We start from the raw sequence: 18,168 nt of genomic DNA, 5'->3' as shown, positions 1-18,168 counted from the left end.
AATAACTAGGAAAATTTCCTCACGGGAAAATTTTGAATGGGCCGCGGGGCTAACTGCCGATTTTGCCATCTCTCTGTCAACATGGGAATCAAACCCACGATCTTAAGCGCAAGACAGAGCTTGATCCGACAGACACATGATCATATTTCTATAAAGCAACTGATATGGAGGAGCTGTAAACCACATTAGGAGTTAACAGTGATGTGTGGTGTGTGTCGTGTGTTTGTGTCGTGTGTGTGTGTCTTCCTGTGTGAACACCAACAAGGTTTAACTTTAATACCAGATTAATAATCATGCGGTTTAAGTTTAAATTCTGATTTGGCACGTTAACTGTGTTTTAATCACATGAAAGGTGTTTTGTGTGTGTGGGTGTGATGTGTGTAACCTGTAATCACATGAAGCTGGCTCTAGAGTCTGTGTGTGTGATTCTGTTTCTTTTGTTGTGTGTTGTGTGTTTCGCGTGTGTGTGTGTGTGTGTGTGTGTATGTGTGTGTGTGTGAGTGTGTGTGTGTTTGAGTGTGTGTTTAAGTGTGTGTGTGTTGTGTGAGACTGTCATCACATGAAGTGGCTCTGGCTCTCAGAGTCTGTTTGTGTGTGTGTGTGTGACTGACTTGACACATAGTTAGTTAGTAGCTGCATCCTGTGTCAGTCTGATTTAGCTGTTGTCTGTGTTATATAAACATTTAAACGAGCGCCAGTGGTGGATTGTTTATGAAGTTAACGAGCTCTGGCCTGAGGATCAAAGAGGTTACCACGGCGATAGGGGCCCCCCCGCAGGCTGAGACAGACAGAAACGTGGAGAAAAAACAGCCATTTTCTGCCTCTAAAACGGTCTCAATCATTTAAGGCTTAGCATGAACAAAACGGTAACTCCTATCAGAAACAAAACACAAGATCAACGTTGCTCTAAGGACTTAATGAAAATTTCGGTTACGATTTGGTGTTTTCTACAGTAAAAATTTTGGCGACGCTGGCAGTTTTAAAACCATCAGGCTGTTCTGCTCCTCTCAGAAAATATTTGTATTGAGACTCAAATGAGGAGCAGGGACAGACGTGGCCGCACTTCAGAGGCTGGATTCTGTAAGTTCTGTAAGTCTCTCTGATATTTTTGAGCCACATGACATGAGAGATAACAAGTTTTTGTCTTACAAATTCTGAAAAAATTAATGTCTGTAGAGCTGTAAATTGTGGCCGTTATTGGTGGCAATTTTATCCAGAAAAAAATACAGAATGTTTCTTCACTCTCTCCCACTCTAACCGATGATGTCACGCACATCTGACACGAACATTCCATGCAATAGCCACACCCATTATTTAAATCTCATAAATATCTTCTCCAAAATTGATCCTCATGGTCATTGAATCAGGGATTGATCAAAAAACTATCATGACCTATCAAAACGTGGAGTAATTGCGACAATACACAAGACTTGTGTCTAACTGTTTAAAGTTTATAATGGGAGTTCTCTAGGTGAAAGTATGCCTGAGCAGTAGACGTTTGTTAAACTCCAATGATTGGTCTTTTTTCGCTCTTTTTTTTCCGCCCGTCCCATTGACTTACATGCAAAATTTTTGCGCAGTTTTTCGCGACTACGTCGCGAAAAATTCGTAAACTGTTGAGAAAAGTAATAGCACAGCGATCCCGATCAAGCCGCACGTTTTGATATATAATATGTCCTGCAACTCTTCGAGTTGCAGGACTAGATGCGAATCGAAAAAGCGTCCGGAAGATGAAAAATAATAAGAAAAAATCCACACAATAACAGTAGTGCCCGGGCTTCGCCCGGGCACTGGTCCCTGCAGCTATTTCATAGCTGTTGGGACCAGTGCCCGGTGCGATTGCCCGCGGCCCTAATAAGCAGCTGAAATTAGAGGATCATTTGTCATCATTCCCCAAACATTGGTACATATTGTAAAATCAATTTCATATCCAAAGCAACACTGACGGCGTGTTATTGACGGACGATGTTAACACCACGCCGGAGTTATGTGGAATGTAGCTGTGTGTGTTTGTGTGTGTGTGTTTTTGTGTGTCTTTTTGTGTGTGTGTGTGTGTGTGTGTTTGGCTGTCGTGCTCCGCCGGTGTGATGATGTTGCTGTGTAGTGAGACTCGCTAATTGGCTCACCTGTCTCTCAGCCATCTGGAGCCTTTCAAAAAAAAAAAAAAAAAAAAAAAAAAAGAGAGAGAGGAAGGGAAAAAAAAACCAACAAAAAAAAAAAACGTCACACCGAGTTCCCCCAGCCTCACACACACACACACACATTTACACACACACTTACACAAATGCCTAAATACAGGAAAAAAGATAAAACAATGAGACGAGGAAACGAGTAAAAGTGAGTGAAACAGATTCTTCCACGTCACGTTCTTGTTCTCGACAGGTTTCTACTCGCAGAAGTGATTTAATAAAACAAATAAAACAAAAAATATAAAGAAAAGAAACCTTTTTTCTGTTCTTTATTTTTATTTTGGCGAGTGCTGCTGGTGTGGTAATCATACAAACGGCTCCAAAATGAATGTGATAATGATTAATTACGGCGGCAGAGAAGGTTTCCGCTGGGGTACAAGTTGCTTGTAAAGACCGAGCGCATGTACACTCGAAATGTGAGTGTACAATAATAAAGAACAAGGTTTTTATTAATAAATATTTGTTTTTTTGTTTTTTTGGGGGGAAATCGCTGGAATGTGAAGAAGACACACCCACGACTCCCCCCTGCCTCCCCCTCCCCTCAGAGAGCATCAGCTGGAAGAAGAAACACTCCACTATCTGAGAAAACCCAGGGGGAGTGTGTGTGTGTGTGTGTGTGTGTGTGTGTGTGTGTATGTGTGTGTGTGTGTAGTAGTGACGGTGGTTTGGATGAATCCCCTCTCATCAGAACATGACTAAGTGTGTGTTTGTGTGTACATGTGTGTGTGGCTGATTTACAAGCTGTGTCAGAATGTGTGGCTGATTACCATGGTAACGTCTGTCACTGCCGCCATCTTGGGAGTACACACACACAGAAAAAAAATATCAAGCCTGTTCAATAATGTTATTATGAATTATTATTAAATAATAGAAAACATACTAGTAAGTGGTGTATGAGAAAAAAGACAAACAACGAACAAAATACATGTTCTGTGACTTTTTTCTGTTGTTATCATGATGTAATTATAACATATTTTACTAAAATAATAAAATAAAAATGAAGTATGAGTATAATAATGTTTAAAAATCAATAAAATGAACTAAATAATGGATGGGAAAAATGTATCAAGCTACCAAAAATAAAAGAATATAAAGAAGAAACTAATTATTAACTATATTTTTTAAATGACAATTAGAATATATTAGAAAAAAGTAATGTTATCCTATGTTATAAGAAATAAAGAAAGATAAATAAAGACATATAGTAACTCATATGTTAACTATATAAGTGCAAATAAGTATCAAATATAGAACAATATAAAATGATTCAAAAGAAAAACTTATGATGAGGAACATTATTATCATTATCACTGAGTTTTATTAGAGCAGGATCTGCATCAGCAGCTTAGAGACCTGCAGTGTGTGTGTGTGTGTGTGTGTGTGTGTGTGTGTGTGTGTGTGTGTGTGCGAGAGTGTGTGTGTAATAGTTTTTATTCTCTCAGTACCCAATGTGTTCCAGGTCAATGGTCTGAATCACACACACTGAAGTAAAGCCCCTCCCGAGCCACTGCATGTTCACCTGCCACCCAGTGTGTGTGTGTGTGTGTGTGTGTGTGCATGTGTGTGTCAGTCTGTGTCACTCAGAGTGAATCAAAACACTCCTGAGAGAGAAAGAGGGAGAGAGAGAGGACAGATAGTGAGGAGGTGAAGGAAGAAAAGATCCCTAAACGTTGGTCCAGCCCTCTGCTGACAAACCCTCCTCTTCCTCCTCCTCCTCCTCTTCCCCCCACTGTCCCTCCCCGCCATTAGCACTTCTTCATAATTCATGTGTTTAGATGAAAAATGGATGAACTGTGAGCATGACACCAGCGCAGCCTCGCACAATTAAAAAAAAACCCAATGAGATTTTTTTCCTGCTGAGACACGAGGTGAGAAAATACAGGAAATTAAGCATTTAAAGGGTCTATTCACAAAAATCTCACCTCTACTATCTTAAAAAAAAAAAAAGAGCATGTTCAACATCACAATATATAAATCAGAGAGGGATTATACTACTATCTATCTGCTGGAGAAACAGTCTCAAATCTAAAGTGTTGATCCATAAGAAGAAGTAAAAGATGAGAGTTGTGACTGCTTTGTTGTGACATCACAAAGTGACAGGAAGTCCTGACGGCTGGTTTTAAGGCTCAGTTTCTGAATACAGGCTGTGTGCATTTCTCTGTGGACTGAGGCTTTGATACTTTCACAGTATTAATATAGAACCTAGAGCTGCTTTATAATCACACTACGGCATGCAAATCCACATTTACACAACATGGGGCCTTTAACCCGTTGTGTTATGATCACACAAGATATACGATGATGAGCGCAGCTGAAAGTCAAACTGAGATTATTCTGTCACACACACTCTGACCCCAAGGTCAAGAACCAGCTCCAGTGCTCCACTTTTAGATACAGGACTAATCCCATTAGCTCCACTGGTTATGACACACTTCGTTTTGTATTTGTCAACTGTGACCTCGTGTGTTTTTTTTTAATTTGAAATAAAATCTTGAATGATTTCACCCTTTCAATGCCCTTTAAAGGGATAGTTCAACATTTTCGAGGTAAATACAGAGACTGCTTGCTGAAAAACTGTCCCTGAAGGCAACGCGCATCAGTGGTTTTGCATGAATTTCCCTCTAAAACAACTCTGTCTGGTAACGTTCTGTTATTATCTCATAGCGTGGTGAATGTGCAGGTCACAACTTGTCCACCAGAGCGTTTTGGAGTTGTTGGATTGTGCATTTGATGAGTTTGATGAGGGAAACCAAGAAATCCCATTAGCCTCCGTAGCGTAGCTCTGAGCAGCTCGCGGCTCTGCTCCGCCGTTCTAAAAACAGCTTGCACCGACAATTAAAGGTAACAAACCTACTGCTATGACTATAGGGATTATGGCAATGGGCCAATTTGCCAAAAATGTTGAACTATCCCTTTAAAGTCTCCACCTGCTGCTACAGAAGAGAAGAAGAAGAAGTCGTTGTGATCTTTTTCTTCGACACAAAGAAAAGTTTTGTTCTGATTTTCACACCCAGAAGAAAAAAGAAAGAAAGAAAGAAGGCTCAGGCCTGGGAGATGACCATTGTGTATCTGTACAAAAGTCTGCGTCATCTTCCTGATCGTCGACACCGAGACCCACGGTGTCATTTTGTCTTTTGTACTTCCTGCACAACTGGGCAACGTGAACCAATTCCTCCTCCTCTTCCCCCTCCTCCTCCTCTTCCTCACTTGTCAAATGACGCTGCAGGTTTTGAACAGTTATGCTGACTGGGAGAGATTATTTTATTTTATTTTATTATATTTTCTTTTTTTTTCGAAAACGCACATCTTCTCCGCTGCATCTCTTGTCGAACATTTCCTCACTGGGGGATAAATTAGAGCTCAGGAAGGATCCTTTAACTCTGATAACTGTCACTGTCGAGAGAAGAGAAGAGGAAAATACTCCAGCCACTGCTCTTCGTCTTCTCCTTCTCTTCTAGTTCCTGCCTCATAAATATTCAGATGTGGGAATACTGGAGGGAGGGAGGGATGGAGGGAGGGAGGGGGGGGGGCAGAGGGAGATGGGAGGGGGCGGGGCCAGGAGCAGCGCCGTGGCGACGAGCAGTTTCGAGCTGCAGCGAGGGGACCGCTAGCTGTTGTCATGTGGCAACCGGGGAGGCAATAACGGACGCAGCGTACCGGGACGCCACATTGTGTGAATCCCTGTAATTATAGTCTCTGCTGTCTGTGTATGTGTGTCTGGCTCTGTAAACAGGAAGTGTATGCATGTGTGTGCGTGCATGTGCGTGCATGTGCGTGCATGTGTGTGTGTGCGTCTCACACACCTGCAGCCCTCGTGCCAAAGTGGAACTTGAGGCCTTTGGAGAGCTGTTGTATCTGTTCCACTTGTGAGCTGATGCTATTCATACACTAATCAACACTTGTTTGTGCCGATTTGTGTATTTTTTTTTTTCTTTTTCATGCGAGGGCGGAGTGTGCGTGCATGTGTGTTTGTGTGTGTTTGTGTGTGTGCGTGTGCGTGCGTCCTCTCCCTGTCTCGGGAGGTCATGTCAGAGCCAATAGTAGGTTTGCGGCTTATAATGACCAGCGCTGAAAGGCATCCGCGGAGCCACGCTCGCTAATTATCAGCTGTGTGCCTTCAAAGAACATTATCAGCACAAAGACCTGCAATTATACACACACACACACACACATTTACACACACACACACACACACACACACACACACACAGAGACTGATACACACACTCATGCACACAATCCCTTCACACCCTTTATCACCCCTGTTTCCGGCATCAACTCTTCCTCCTCCCAAACTGTCTCCCTTTTCTCTTGATTGCCGTTCCTCATTTAACCCCCCCCCTCCTCCACTCTCTCTACTAATCTACTCCTCCTTTTTTTCATCTCCTCTTTTCTTGTGATCCTCTCTTCCTCCATCTTCTTCTTCCTCACTCCATCACTCCAGCCTCTTTTCATTTCCTGTCTTCCTGTTATCCCTCTCCCCATCCCGACCCCTTCCCCTTCTCTCCTCCAGCTCCCTTGTTTCCACTTTTCCTATTTCTTTCTCCTCATCCACCCCCTCCTCCTCCTCCTCCTTCCTCCTCCTCCTCGTCCTCCTCTTCCTCCTCCCGGCCCAAAACAGACGCTTAAATAACGAGCCGGGTGTCAGTCAAACCGCCAGAGAGCTTCATTAGAGGAGGAGAGCGCAGAGGATCAAATTATACGCCCAGTTCTCTTTTGTGTGATTGTGTGTGTGTGTGTGTGTTTTTATTTTTGTGTGTGTATATATATATGTGTGTGTGTGTGTGTTTGGAGGGGATTGTGGGGGGTCGGCGGCGGCGGTGGTGATGGTGGCAGCGGCGGCGAAGGAGAAGGAGGAGGAGGAGGCAGAGAGGAAGTAAACACACGTTCCAGAATGACGCAGCTGTGTGGCGGATTAGTGTGTAACGCACATCGTTTGTGTGTGTGTGTGTGTGTGTGTGCGTGAGCTCATGCGACAGTCACAGCCTCGCCTATTTTCTCCAATCAGAGAGAAAAACAAAAGCAAACTATTTTGCCTAATTATTCACAGCCACAGTCATCGTCTCTTTCTTTCCCTCCTGTGTTTTGCTTCTTCGTCTCCGTCGTCTCGATCTGCTGCTGGAGGTTGTTTTCATTATGGGAGCTGCTGCTTTTACCTGCATCAGGTGTTTTAGCTTTTAGCTTTTAGCTTTCAGCCCACTGGGACTCTCCTCTCAAAATCAATATCACCCACTTCTGTTATGAGGAAATGATGCAGATGAAATGATGTGAAAACACCCAAGATGCTTATTTAGAGGTTAAATTGATATTAAAACAAAAAAAAACAATAAAACATAAATAAAATGAACTTCATAAAGCTGCCGAGTTACTTAAAGGGACGACATCAGTGGTCGCACATGATCCGGTCCATTAAAATCGCATATTCTTTACATTACCGCTGAGTATTTTCCCCCAAATACGCCAAAAGTTTTTAAATGGATTTCTTACTTTCCAGGGAGCCATTAGATTCAGTTCATTTCACTGCAGAATGAAAAGCTGCTCACAGAGACTAAAAACCAGCTTGACAAAGGTAATCCATCACATTTCCTTACCTTTGTCTTTTTCTTTCTTTTTTTGTTTTTTACCCAACACATTTCCTCTGCACAATATTTATGTTTCCGCTTAGCCACATTTCGCAGTGTCCTTAAACGCACCAGGAGAGTCCAAACTCTACATCTGTGACATCATGAACCCCTAACGCTGTAACAGAGGCAACAACAGCCCAAAGACATGACACACTGAGTAGTAGAGGTTCAAGTTCGACCCGATCCCATTAACATCCACACACACCTGCTGATGTTCTTGGGGCTTCTGCTCGACAACCAGTTGCACCTTCGGTTTCCTACGACCTGATGTAGTGATATTTAACGAGCGCCGCGGCAGTAAGACTATAATCCCGATCATAAAGCATTACAGCTGCACTGTAACTCTTCCTGTGATGTTAAATGGATCGTAGAGATGAAAAAGTGTCCCTCTCTCCGCTCTCACCATGTAGGGTGGGGAGGATTGGGGGGTTGGGGGGGTGTATTGATGGTTTTCAGGGCAGGATATTCGTCCTTTTCCTGTTAACTCTGCCTCAGATGAGAAATAGGTCTTTGGCTATTTTAGGATCGGCCCTTATTTAAACCTTCTTCTCCCCTTCTGCCCTCCCCTCGCTTGATCTGCCGCTCTGTCGCCGAAGGGTTTAGTTTAATGACCCTCCCCGGTCGTAGATCTGAAGCCGCATCACATCTCTCCTTTCCAATTTCCCTTTTTCTCTCTCCCTTTATTCCTCTCTCTCTCTTTCCCTCTGTCTTTACCCGCCACCTCGTTTCATCTGCGTCCTGTCCTGTCCTGTCCTTCTACGTTATCCCACCCAAAATCACCGCCAACAGCTCTCCTCTGCTCTCCGCTGTTGTAGTCTGAAGTCAGGTCTCTGGCCTGGAGCCTGGAGACACACTGCGCGCCTCATTGAGGATGAGGCCGAAGGGAAGAAGAGAAGAGAAGAGAAGAGAAGAGAAGAGAAGAGAAGAGAAGAGAAGAGAAGAAAAGAGAAGAAAAGAGAAGGAGCGAGGGGGGTGAAAGGCAAAAAGAGAAAGAGAGAGAAAGAGCGAGAGGAGGAAAGAATAAAAGAAGCATCACGGTACCTTTGTATCGCTCCAGAGAGGTCGCTGGCGTCCTGCCTGCAAGTCAAGAAGAAAAAGGGATCAGTGAAAAGCTGCAAACAAAATAAAAAACACAATTTTATTCTTTTAGTGTCTAATTTTATGCTGATGACACTCTGCTGTCACCATAGTAACCAGTAAAACAAACATTTGTTATTGTTCCCATTATAATAATGAAACACAAATACACTGAAGGTGCAGCAAGACGCTTAAAAAAAACAAAAAAACACGACGACACGCCAGATCTTCGCTGCCACAGTAACAACAATAAACACACATTAACCTTTACCCAAAGGTTCAAGGTTTGGTTTCTTAAGGTTTGCAGAACACTGTTGTCATAGCGAGGGGTGAGAACCAAAAGGGCGTAAGTGACATTTTGGGCGAAAATGAGTTCTATATATCAAAAGAAAGGTCTTGATGAGCTCTATCCAATGATGCCAAAATTACCCATCTGAGATCAAACTGTATTGAATAAAGCAACAAAACAATAAAGACCTAACTCAAAAATGTGAGTAATGTTTGGAGCCAGAAGGGCGTAAGTGCACTTACGCCCTTCTGGCCCTGAAAAATACATCTAAATACATGTTGGACCCACATGTTGGTTCAGAGCCAGAAGGGCGTAAGCGTAGTTGTTGCCCTTAAACAGCATTGAAAATGGCTGAGAAAACTGCAGACATGGAACTGTCTGAGGCAGAAAAGATTTTGATGAATATTATGAAACAAACTGATGAATCCTATATTAAAAGAAGTTAAAGATGAGTCAGAGTTGTTTTTGAATGTATGCCGTCACAAGAGTGATGACAGTAAGACAGAATCATGCCTTGAGAGCCTTACTGGGGTCATCCCTATGTTCCCTAGCTCCTATGTACCTGTTATGTGTGTGACTGGGCAACATAGAACCCTTTCATAGAAAAAGGGTCCTATGTTCCCCGCTTTTCCCCAAAAAGACCAGGGCAACATGCCATTTTTTGTCCCATACCTGCAGTGGAGTTGTGACTTTGCAGATTTTTGCCTATTTTTTAGTGAGAGGTTGAGTTGTGACTTTGAGTGAGAAGTGTAATTGTCACATTGGTTGGGTTTAGGCAATAAAGACAGGAGTTGGTTAAGTTTAGTACAGTAAAAAGACCAGGTATAGGCTAGACAGGCCAGATAGATGGATAGAGTCCAGATAAGTAGGGAGAGTCCATCGACCAGCAGCAGCGGGGAACATAGGACCCTTTTAAAATAATTAATGAATGAGGTACATGACAATTAATTACTTATTCAAGTGTTAATTATTCAATCAGTTCAATGCATTGTTCAGCAGATACGCCCAATATGTCCTAGAAGACTTGGAAATGTTTGGTGCCAAAAAGGCGTATGTGACGTTTTTGACATATTTTTTTGATTTTAAAATGTTTAAGAACATGTTCATTGTGTTAATATGTCATAAGTTTATTACATAAATACTCATTCATATAAGCATGTCTGTGGTTGCAATGTTGTGGTATAGGGTTAATGAATACAGTTGATTGAAGTCTGGTCAAAATTTTGTTTTGCCTCTCCTGTAAAGTTTGTCAAATGTCACTTACGCCCTTTTGGTTCTAAGCCCTCGATAGTTACAATAGGAAACATCAGTGAAGTTAGAGGTAACCCATCCCGACCTCCCCGTAAGGCTTTAGCTACGTGAACCATCCACACACTGCAATTGTTTTGCTTTGTGTCATAATAACTACGGCCACTAGAGGTCTCCCAAAATCAAAATTTTTTGTTTGCCGTATGCTGACGAACACGCAGTCCTGTTTCTATGGCGATGGGGTTATAAGAAGTTTAGGCTATCAATGTACTGTATATTAAACAGAAACGTTTCCAGACTGCGATTACATCATTACACCATTCGCAGACGACGCTCTGGTTTTGTTTTCTGATGTGAACGTTTTGTCTCGTTGCGACTCGAGTTTTGCTTTTGTCTGAAGTGGGAGAGTTGGGCGCGGATGAAGGAGAGGGAGTTTCTGGAAATATTACAGGAAACACAGAAGACGCTGGCAACACACACACACACACACACACACACTGAGCCATCTACATAGTAAATCGGCCTTGTCCGTCCTTGGGAACAGTGGAGAAACTTGTGTGTGTGTGTTTCGATGGATTTTCTCCATAATTCCCTGCTGTTTCCTCTTTCTCTCTCTCTCTCCTTCCCCCCTTTTTTTGTTTTATTTTATCCTTTCCTCAGTTCCTCTTCCACTGCATGTAAATAAATTGGTCCCCAGGCCCCACCATTAGATGTGTGTGTGTGTGTGTGTGTGTGCCAAACAGTACACTCACAAACACACAGATACACACAAAACCCCCTCGAGCTCAGAGCTGTGCTGAATTAGCCTGGGTTTTATGTCACAGAGGTAAATAAAATAATAATGAATTAACAATACTGTCATTAATAACCACTGAATGTGTGTGTGTGCATGTGTGTGTGTGTAAGAGAGAGAGAGAGAGTGTGTCTGTGTGTGTGTATTATGATGAAATGATGAGAAAAACCTCCTTGCTCCTCCTCAACACAGTGGCCAATCACCGCTATCACCACTCTTTGCATTTCAAACACACACTCTTGTCTGTTTCATCTCCGACCACAGAACGCTCATCCTGTTATCCTGCTGCACACACACACACACACACACACACACACACACACACACACATTTGCACACACATACACACACAATAGCCACCTCCGCTTCAGTCCATTTTCCCACTGCCATGAATTATGAAAAAGGGTAAATGGAACATCAAACACACACTGCTCGCACTCATAGGTTTACACACACACACACACTTAAAAACTACACATAAAACTCCACTACACACACACATACACACACACTCCTCCCTCATATTTTTGAATCTACATACATATATATATATACGCTGAACTTTATTACTTATTAAGCTGCACATTAAAACACATTCTGCTGCAGCTACAGATGCAGTTATAAAACTTCATTAAACTAACTTTATGGCTTCGATGACACTAAAAAGACGACGCAGTAAAAAAACATAAGGAACTCCTCTTCCTCCTCCTCCTCCTCCTCCTCCTCCTCCTCCTCCTCCTCCTCATGCACTTAGCTCGGGATTTAGCCGAGGATGATGAAACCTGACGTATCCAGAGCGACACGACTTTTTGACATTCGAGTCATGGGTTTGAAAAAAGATAGAAGAGTGTGAATCAGATCCAACCTGAGAAAAAGATAATTTAAAGGGACATTGTGTAACTTCTCCTGTTATCTATTCACGAAAATCGATTATTTCGACCAAAAGTATGTTTTTCATCAATCAGTAATCACCCCCATCAACAAACTGAAGTGTTCCGATAAGCTCTGAATTTGCAAATTTCTACCGTGGGCAAAATTTTCCACTGTCTACCACAAATACTGCGTATACCGCACAGCCCTAACGTGAATGCAGCATGAAAAATACGATTGAGTTGCTATAGATGGGAGTAATTCCTACACAATGTACCTTTAAAGAGTTCATATTAAGATTTTTTTTGAATCTCCGTCTGCTTCATCAGCACCGTTTGTTTGTTTTTTTACATTGATGTTCCCAGAGATGAGCTGTCAATCAAAGTGTGTGGGCGAACCAGATAAACTGATGGATGAATAAATCACTACGTGTGTTGATAATAATTTCCTCCACTTAGATAATAAAACACTTTTGTAATTTGTGTCACTGAACATTTTCACATCAATTGTTTTTACAGCACAAAACATAATGATATCTGCCATCTAATTGTCCTCAGCAGGGTTAAATAAATCTCACCCTGTTTAGTTGAATAACACCTGAGCTGCAATAATCCAGTGTGTGTGTGGATGGATTTAAAATCCCACCGGATCGACAACAACTACACACTGACACCATGTTGAACACAAAGACTGTTTGTTTGAGTCTGAGACTTGTTGACACTGTGGAGACCACGAGGTCGTTACGGGACGTTTATCCGTGAGGACGTGACTAATGTAACCCCGTTAAACTGATCAGACTCTTATTAGCGTCACAGCTACACAGCTATTTAAGGCGAGACACTACAGGCAAAAACACTGTTTTTTCATGCACTTCTCCATCAATTTTGAGATTTTGGGCTATTTTTCTTCCTTAACCTGTATTCTTTCAGAAATGTCAAAAGAAATAGTAGAAAATCCACAATCCGCAACCAATCGTACAAGTACTATTTACATTAACAATCTATGGAATTTTACAGTACAAGTCTTTAAAGGCCGTTTTCTCAAAATGAGTTTTTCCTCCCGAAATCTCCACTTCAGCAGCACTTACAGACACCAAACCTTCCAGTTTGATTTTGGCCTATATTCTGAAGGTTTTTACAGAGGGGATTGTTGATATATCATTCACAGCCTGATTTATACAATGAAATTTGATCCTTTTTTTTAGGGCTGGTGACAGTATTTTCTCATTCACAGAGTGATAAAAAGAGATATCCAAAATCCTCCTCTTTAAAAACTTCTGACTCTAATATGTCAACAAAATAAAACAAGAATTTTAAAAGTAGCTTCATCCATTGTTCAGATTTCGGTTCTGGAAATGTATGCAAATTTCATTAGATATTGCCTCATTTACATATTTAAACATAAAATTTCACAAAACTTGTTATACAAAAAATACTTGTCTTAATGTAAGTGATAAATGTGGGAAGTTTCATGGTGATATGCGTTAGTTAAATTTGTCTCGCCTTAAAAAACAACAACACATTTCTGTGTCTGAGCTGCACAAAGCGACGAGATGTGGGTCAGAATTGATCACTGATATGGAAGCAGATGGGAGAGCGGCGTCCAGGTGGAAGCCAGCCAGACTTATGGTTTAGCGACAGACAGCTTTTTGGCACCGCTTGTGCACAAACTCCTGCCGGCCGGCCGGCGAGCACGATGCCGCGGCCGCCGCCGACACTGCTGCTGCTGCTGCCACCGGCCGTCACCGCCACAGGCCTGGCACTAGACGTAAAACGAAGCTGAAAAGTGAGGGAGCTCCTCGGGGGCGAAAGGGGGGGAAAGGGGCGGCGGCGGTAAAGACGGAGCAGGTGGCGGGACCCGGCGAGGACCACGGGCGCATTTTGGACATACTGTGATTAACAGAAGATCTGACACACACACACACGCCACGCATTAGTACTACATGAAAGGAGACAGTACACGCCAGGTCTCACAGGCGCTGGCGAAACACCGTCGGCTGACAGGAACCGCTCCCGTGTTGTCGCCGGCGCTGAAGTGATGTCACGTGCACTGTGGCTGTGGCGGCGGTGACCTCGCTTCAGGTTCCTCTGAGTCCTGACTACAGGAACCAGATCCCAGCCTGTTGGTCGATGCTCGCCACTTAATTATACGTTTGGGATGCAATTAAAGATTATTTTCATTATTGATTTAACATGTTTGTGTGACTTTAAAATGCAAAAAAAAAAAAAAAAATCTAGGCTCCACATAATTATTCAGTTTGCATGTTTGATCTGAACGCCAGTGGAGGGAAAAGCAGCTTTTTAGAAGCAGATTTCATAAAATACTCATAAAATGATTGATCTGTTATTAACATTGTTCCAATAGAGTGATTGATTTATCGCTCCGGTTTGATATCTGATCGAGCTGAAAGCCTGTGTTCACGTCCTCTTTGTCTTCCAAACTGGTTTTCTCCTCCTCCTCCTCCTCCTCCTCTCATCATCATCATCCCATCTGTGTCTCTCTAACACTCTCCCTCTCGTTTTAACACTTCTCTCCTTCTCACCTGCCATCCCGCCTTTCACACACACACACACACATACACACACACATACACATACACAACATCACTTTGCAAACCGTATACCCACAATCCCCGACCAATCAGCACGATCAGACTCACACATCTATAAAACACTGATAAATACATTCACACACTCCACTTTCACACCCACCAAAGACTTCCCACTTCCCTCTTCGTCTTATCTCCATCGCAGGTGTGTGTTCATGTGTGTGTGTGTGTGTGTGTGTGTGTGAGAGAGAGAGAGCCAGTGTCACTCTGCCAAACTGTGCCAACTCTTAAGATGATGTCAGATGTGGGCTGTTGGCCCGCCTCCAACGAGATCTACACTCTCCCATTGGACGATGAGTCTCTTAAACTGCTGAGCCAAAACGCCTAAAGGGAGGAAAAAGGAGGGGGGAGGGGGGCAAGGATTGGACGACAACGAGACCCGAGCAACACAGACGAGCTAGTGTTCATTAATCATCCTCTGCGATGATGACGACGCTGTGTTCGCTCTGCGCGCAGTGGGAAAGACGCAACTCAGCGGCGCGGCGTGACTCAACAAGTTGAGACCAGCTCTGACTCAAGGGGTGTTGTCTTCCGTCCAATGAGGAGAGTCGGATTCAGACGGTTCAGACGGTGACAGGTGCGTGGACACTTCCCTGTCTGCCGTCCATCTGCACACACACACACACACACGCAGCTAAACTAAAGAGTTCTGCCAAGAGAAACGGCCGCTTCCATGTCACGCGCCATCGTCCGTCCTGCAAAACTCTGAAGCGCCGCCAGCAGCAGGACGTGGTCAGACGTCATTTAGTGCAGACAGACAGACAGCCACAGCGTAGGAGGTGGTTGACACCTGAGAACTGAGTCCAGCCACAAAAAAAACACCCATCATACATTTTCATTAGCTTAGTTTGAGGGAATACAAACGTCTTTTATCACATCGTGCAGCCAGAAGCAGCAGCAGCAGCAGCAGCGTTATGACTTCCCTGTTGGTTCACTCATGCAAATGTAGCATAATGAAAAATAAAACATCGGGACTGTTGATGTCAGTATGGAAACTATACAAGATTATTGCAATAATAAAACATTATTTTACAATCTATCAGGCCGCAATTCAGAGGGAACGACACTGATGAACAGTTTGACGGTGGAATCTCAGGGAAACGGCCGTTACACTGTAACACGCTGCAGTAAAACTGCTATAAAAAGGCTCTGAATCACGTGCCCTGGCAGGTGTTATTCACTGTGTGTGTGTGTCTGTGTTTGAGTGTGTGTGTGTGTGTGTGTGTGTGTGTGAGTGTGTGTGTGTGTGTGTGTGTGTAGGGATGCATGTGTTCATGCATGCATGTGTGACATATTGAGGACATTTAAATGCAGCGAGAGAAAACGACCTGAGTGGTAAAGGGTGAACAAAGAGGGAGAAGTGGTGGTAGTGTGTTAGGCCTCATTTACCTCGTGATATTCAAAGGGTATGCACACTGGGCGCCACACACACACACACACGCACACACACAGAGGCACATGCACGCACATTTTCTGCCTGTGTGTGTGTGTGTGTTGCCGTGTGACCGGTGCAAATTGTGCAACAGCCTCAACTCGGTGAAGGGGGAGACTCCTGACTCATCCATCATGCCTCTGGGGGGAAGAGAGAAGACCTCCCCTCTTTTTGTCTCCCTCCTCCTCCTCCTCCCTTCTCCTCCTCTTTAATAATAACCCCCCCCTCCTCTTCCTCCTCCTCCCCCTCCTCCTCCTCCCCCGCCCACCTCCCTCACCTCCCCGTCTCTTTCCCCATTTAATAACAGCGCAACAGATCAGCTCCATTAGCCCAGACCTCCTCACACATGCAAATGAAGCCGGCGTTATGGAGGCACGCGTCACGCATTACTGATGCCCCCCCCTCCCTCCTCCACTCCCGACCCGTCACCACTCGCAACACAATAAACGGAGTGTGTGTTTCTGTGTGTGAAAGAGGAAAAGGAGGAAAGAGAGAGAGAAAGAGGGGGTGGTGGGGCGGGGTGGGTGGCTGCATGTGTGTGGTTAAATTGAGATACATTAAGGTGTTGATTGGGGCGACGGGTACAACGCCGGTGTGTGTGGAGCCCAGAGCGAGGCCATTATACCGGGCGGCCGGATGATGAGGTCGTGCAGAGTGAATATGGAAAGAAGAGGAAAAGGTGGAGGAGACGGGATGTGGGATTTCTGCTGTTTGTTTTTGTTTTGGTTTGTGCATCACAACGGCCTCCTCTCCTGAAGGTGGCGCTGTGGCTTCAGAGACTGATAATATCAGCAATGTCTTTTCTTTTTAAAGGTACATTGTGTAGGAATTCCTCCCATCTAGCGTTGCGGTTGTATATTGCAAGCAACTCAGTCGTATTTTTCATGCTGCATTCACCTGAAATTGGGCAGACGGCAGACGGACAACAGCCACTGCACGTAATACGTGACAATATGTTGTCATGGCAATGTTGTATTGTTTACCTGACCCACGTTTTACTGGCTTTCTCTGGATTTCTGTCTGACTTGTGACTAAAATGACATCTGGTTTGTTACCGACGGCCGTCTGCCCGACTGCAGGTGAATGCAGCATCAGTGTAACGCTCCATTCCTCCTCACTGCCTTACCGCGGTGACTTTTCACAGACGCCACCTCGACCTGAGCCGACAGCTCCGGTGTCTCCGCTGAGTTTCCGTGGTTTCCTACCGTCACGCTGCCACTGGCCACCACATGGCAGCCAGCACCGAGCTTACCCGCTCCATGTAGATATGAATGATATGAACGACAAATTCCGATTACTGATTAATGAAAAACATACTTTTGAACGAAATAATCGATTTTCGTGAATAGATAACAGGAGAAGTTACACAATTCCCCTTTAAGTGATAAATATATGTACATTATACGTCTATATAGTGTAGCATGGGACTATACAGCAGATTATAAAGCAGTCAGGTGACTTCAAGGCCGGGTCACGTCTCAGTGAACACAGCGAATATTCCTCTGGAGTTCATTCAATGAGAAACAGAAGAGGGACTGTCAGGAACAACAACAGCTACAACGGCCACTTATATGAATGAAAATCTAGGTGCAATGCGGCAATAAAAAGAGACGTGCTTGTGTTGTGATGATAAAATCCAGATGTTGGTCATTTTACATAATTATCACTATCACACTTGCCGGGGCAGAGACTGAATGACATTGCATCATCATGCTTTTATTGTGGAAAAAGTCATGTTTGGCGCCTGTGTGTCCACATCTGGGCCGATTCTGTTATCTTTCATTATTGAAGCCAGTACAAAGTGTGTGTGTGTGTGTGTGTGTCCCAGATGTGGATGAAGCATCCAGTGATGGTGCTATATATAGACCAGATTCAGATTCAAGGCCGTGGAGCCGGACGTGGACCGGGCCAGAAGCAAACGAGCACATGGCTCAAATGTGGGCTGAGTTTTTTATTTTATTTTTTTTCTATAGCAGGCCTGGCCGTTGTCATGGAGACCAACAATGCTAAAATGCCCCGAAACTGGTGGAACGTCCTC

The 18,168-nt window shown here is 43.7% G+C and overlaps 1 protein-coding gene across 38 annotated transcripts in view; it reads right to left on the bottom strand.

Annotated features, from left to right (window-relative positions):
• celf2 (cugbp, Elav-like family member 2) overlaps nucleotides 1–18,168 on the bottom strand; it is a 229,144-nt gene that overhangs the window by 172,452 nt on the left and 38,524 nt on the right. For all 38 annotated transcript variants that reach the window (XR_015035066.1, XR_015035069.1, XR_015035067.1 and 35 more), the window contains exon 2: nucleotides 8,855–8,890. Coding sequence is in view for 14 of the 38 variants with exons in the window: in XM_085769349.1 (XP_085625475.1) it covers nucleotides 8,855–8,890 (36 nt within the window). In the remaining 24 variants the exon portion in view is untranslated. The remainder of the gene's footprint in view (nucleotides 1–8,854; nucleotides 8,891–18,168) is intronic.

Source organism: Trachurus japonicus, chromosome 23 (genome assembly GCF_045865225.1).
Source record: "Trachurus japonicus isolate A0001 chromosome 23, Traja_1.0".
Taxonomy (NCBI): Eukaryota; Metazoa; Chordata; class Actinopteri; order Carangiformes; family Carangidae; genus Trachurus; species Trachurus japonicus.
The sequence above is the reverse complement of the archived record's forward strand: the minus strand, read 5'-3'. Positions and strand labels throughout refer to the sequence as shown.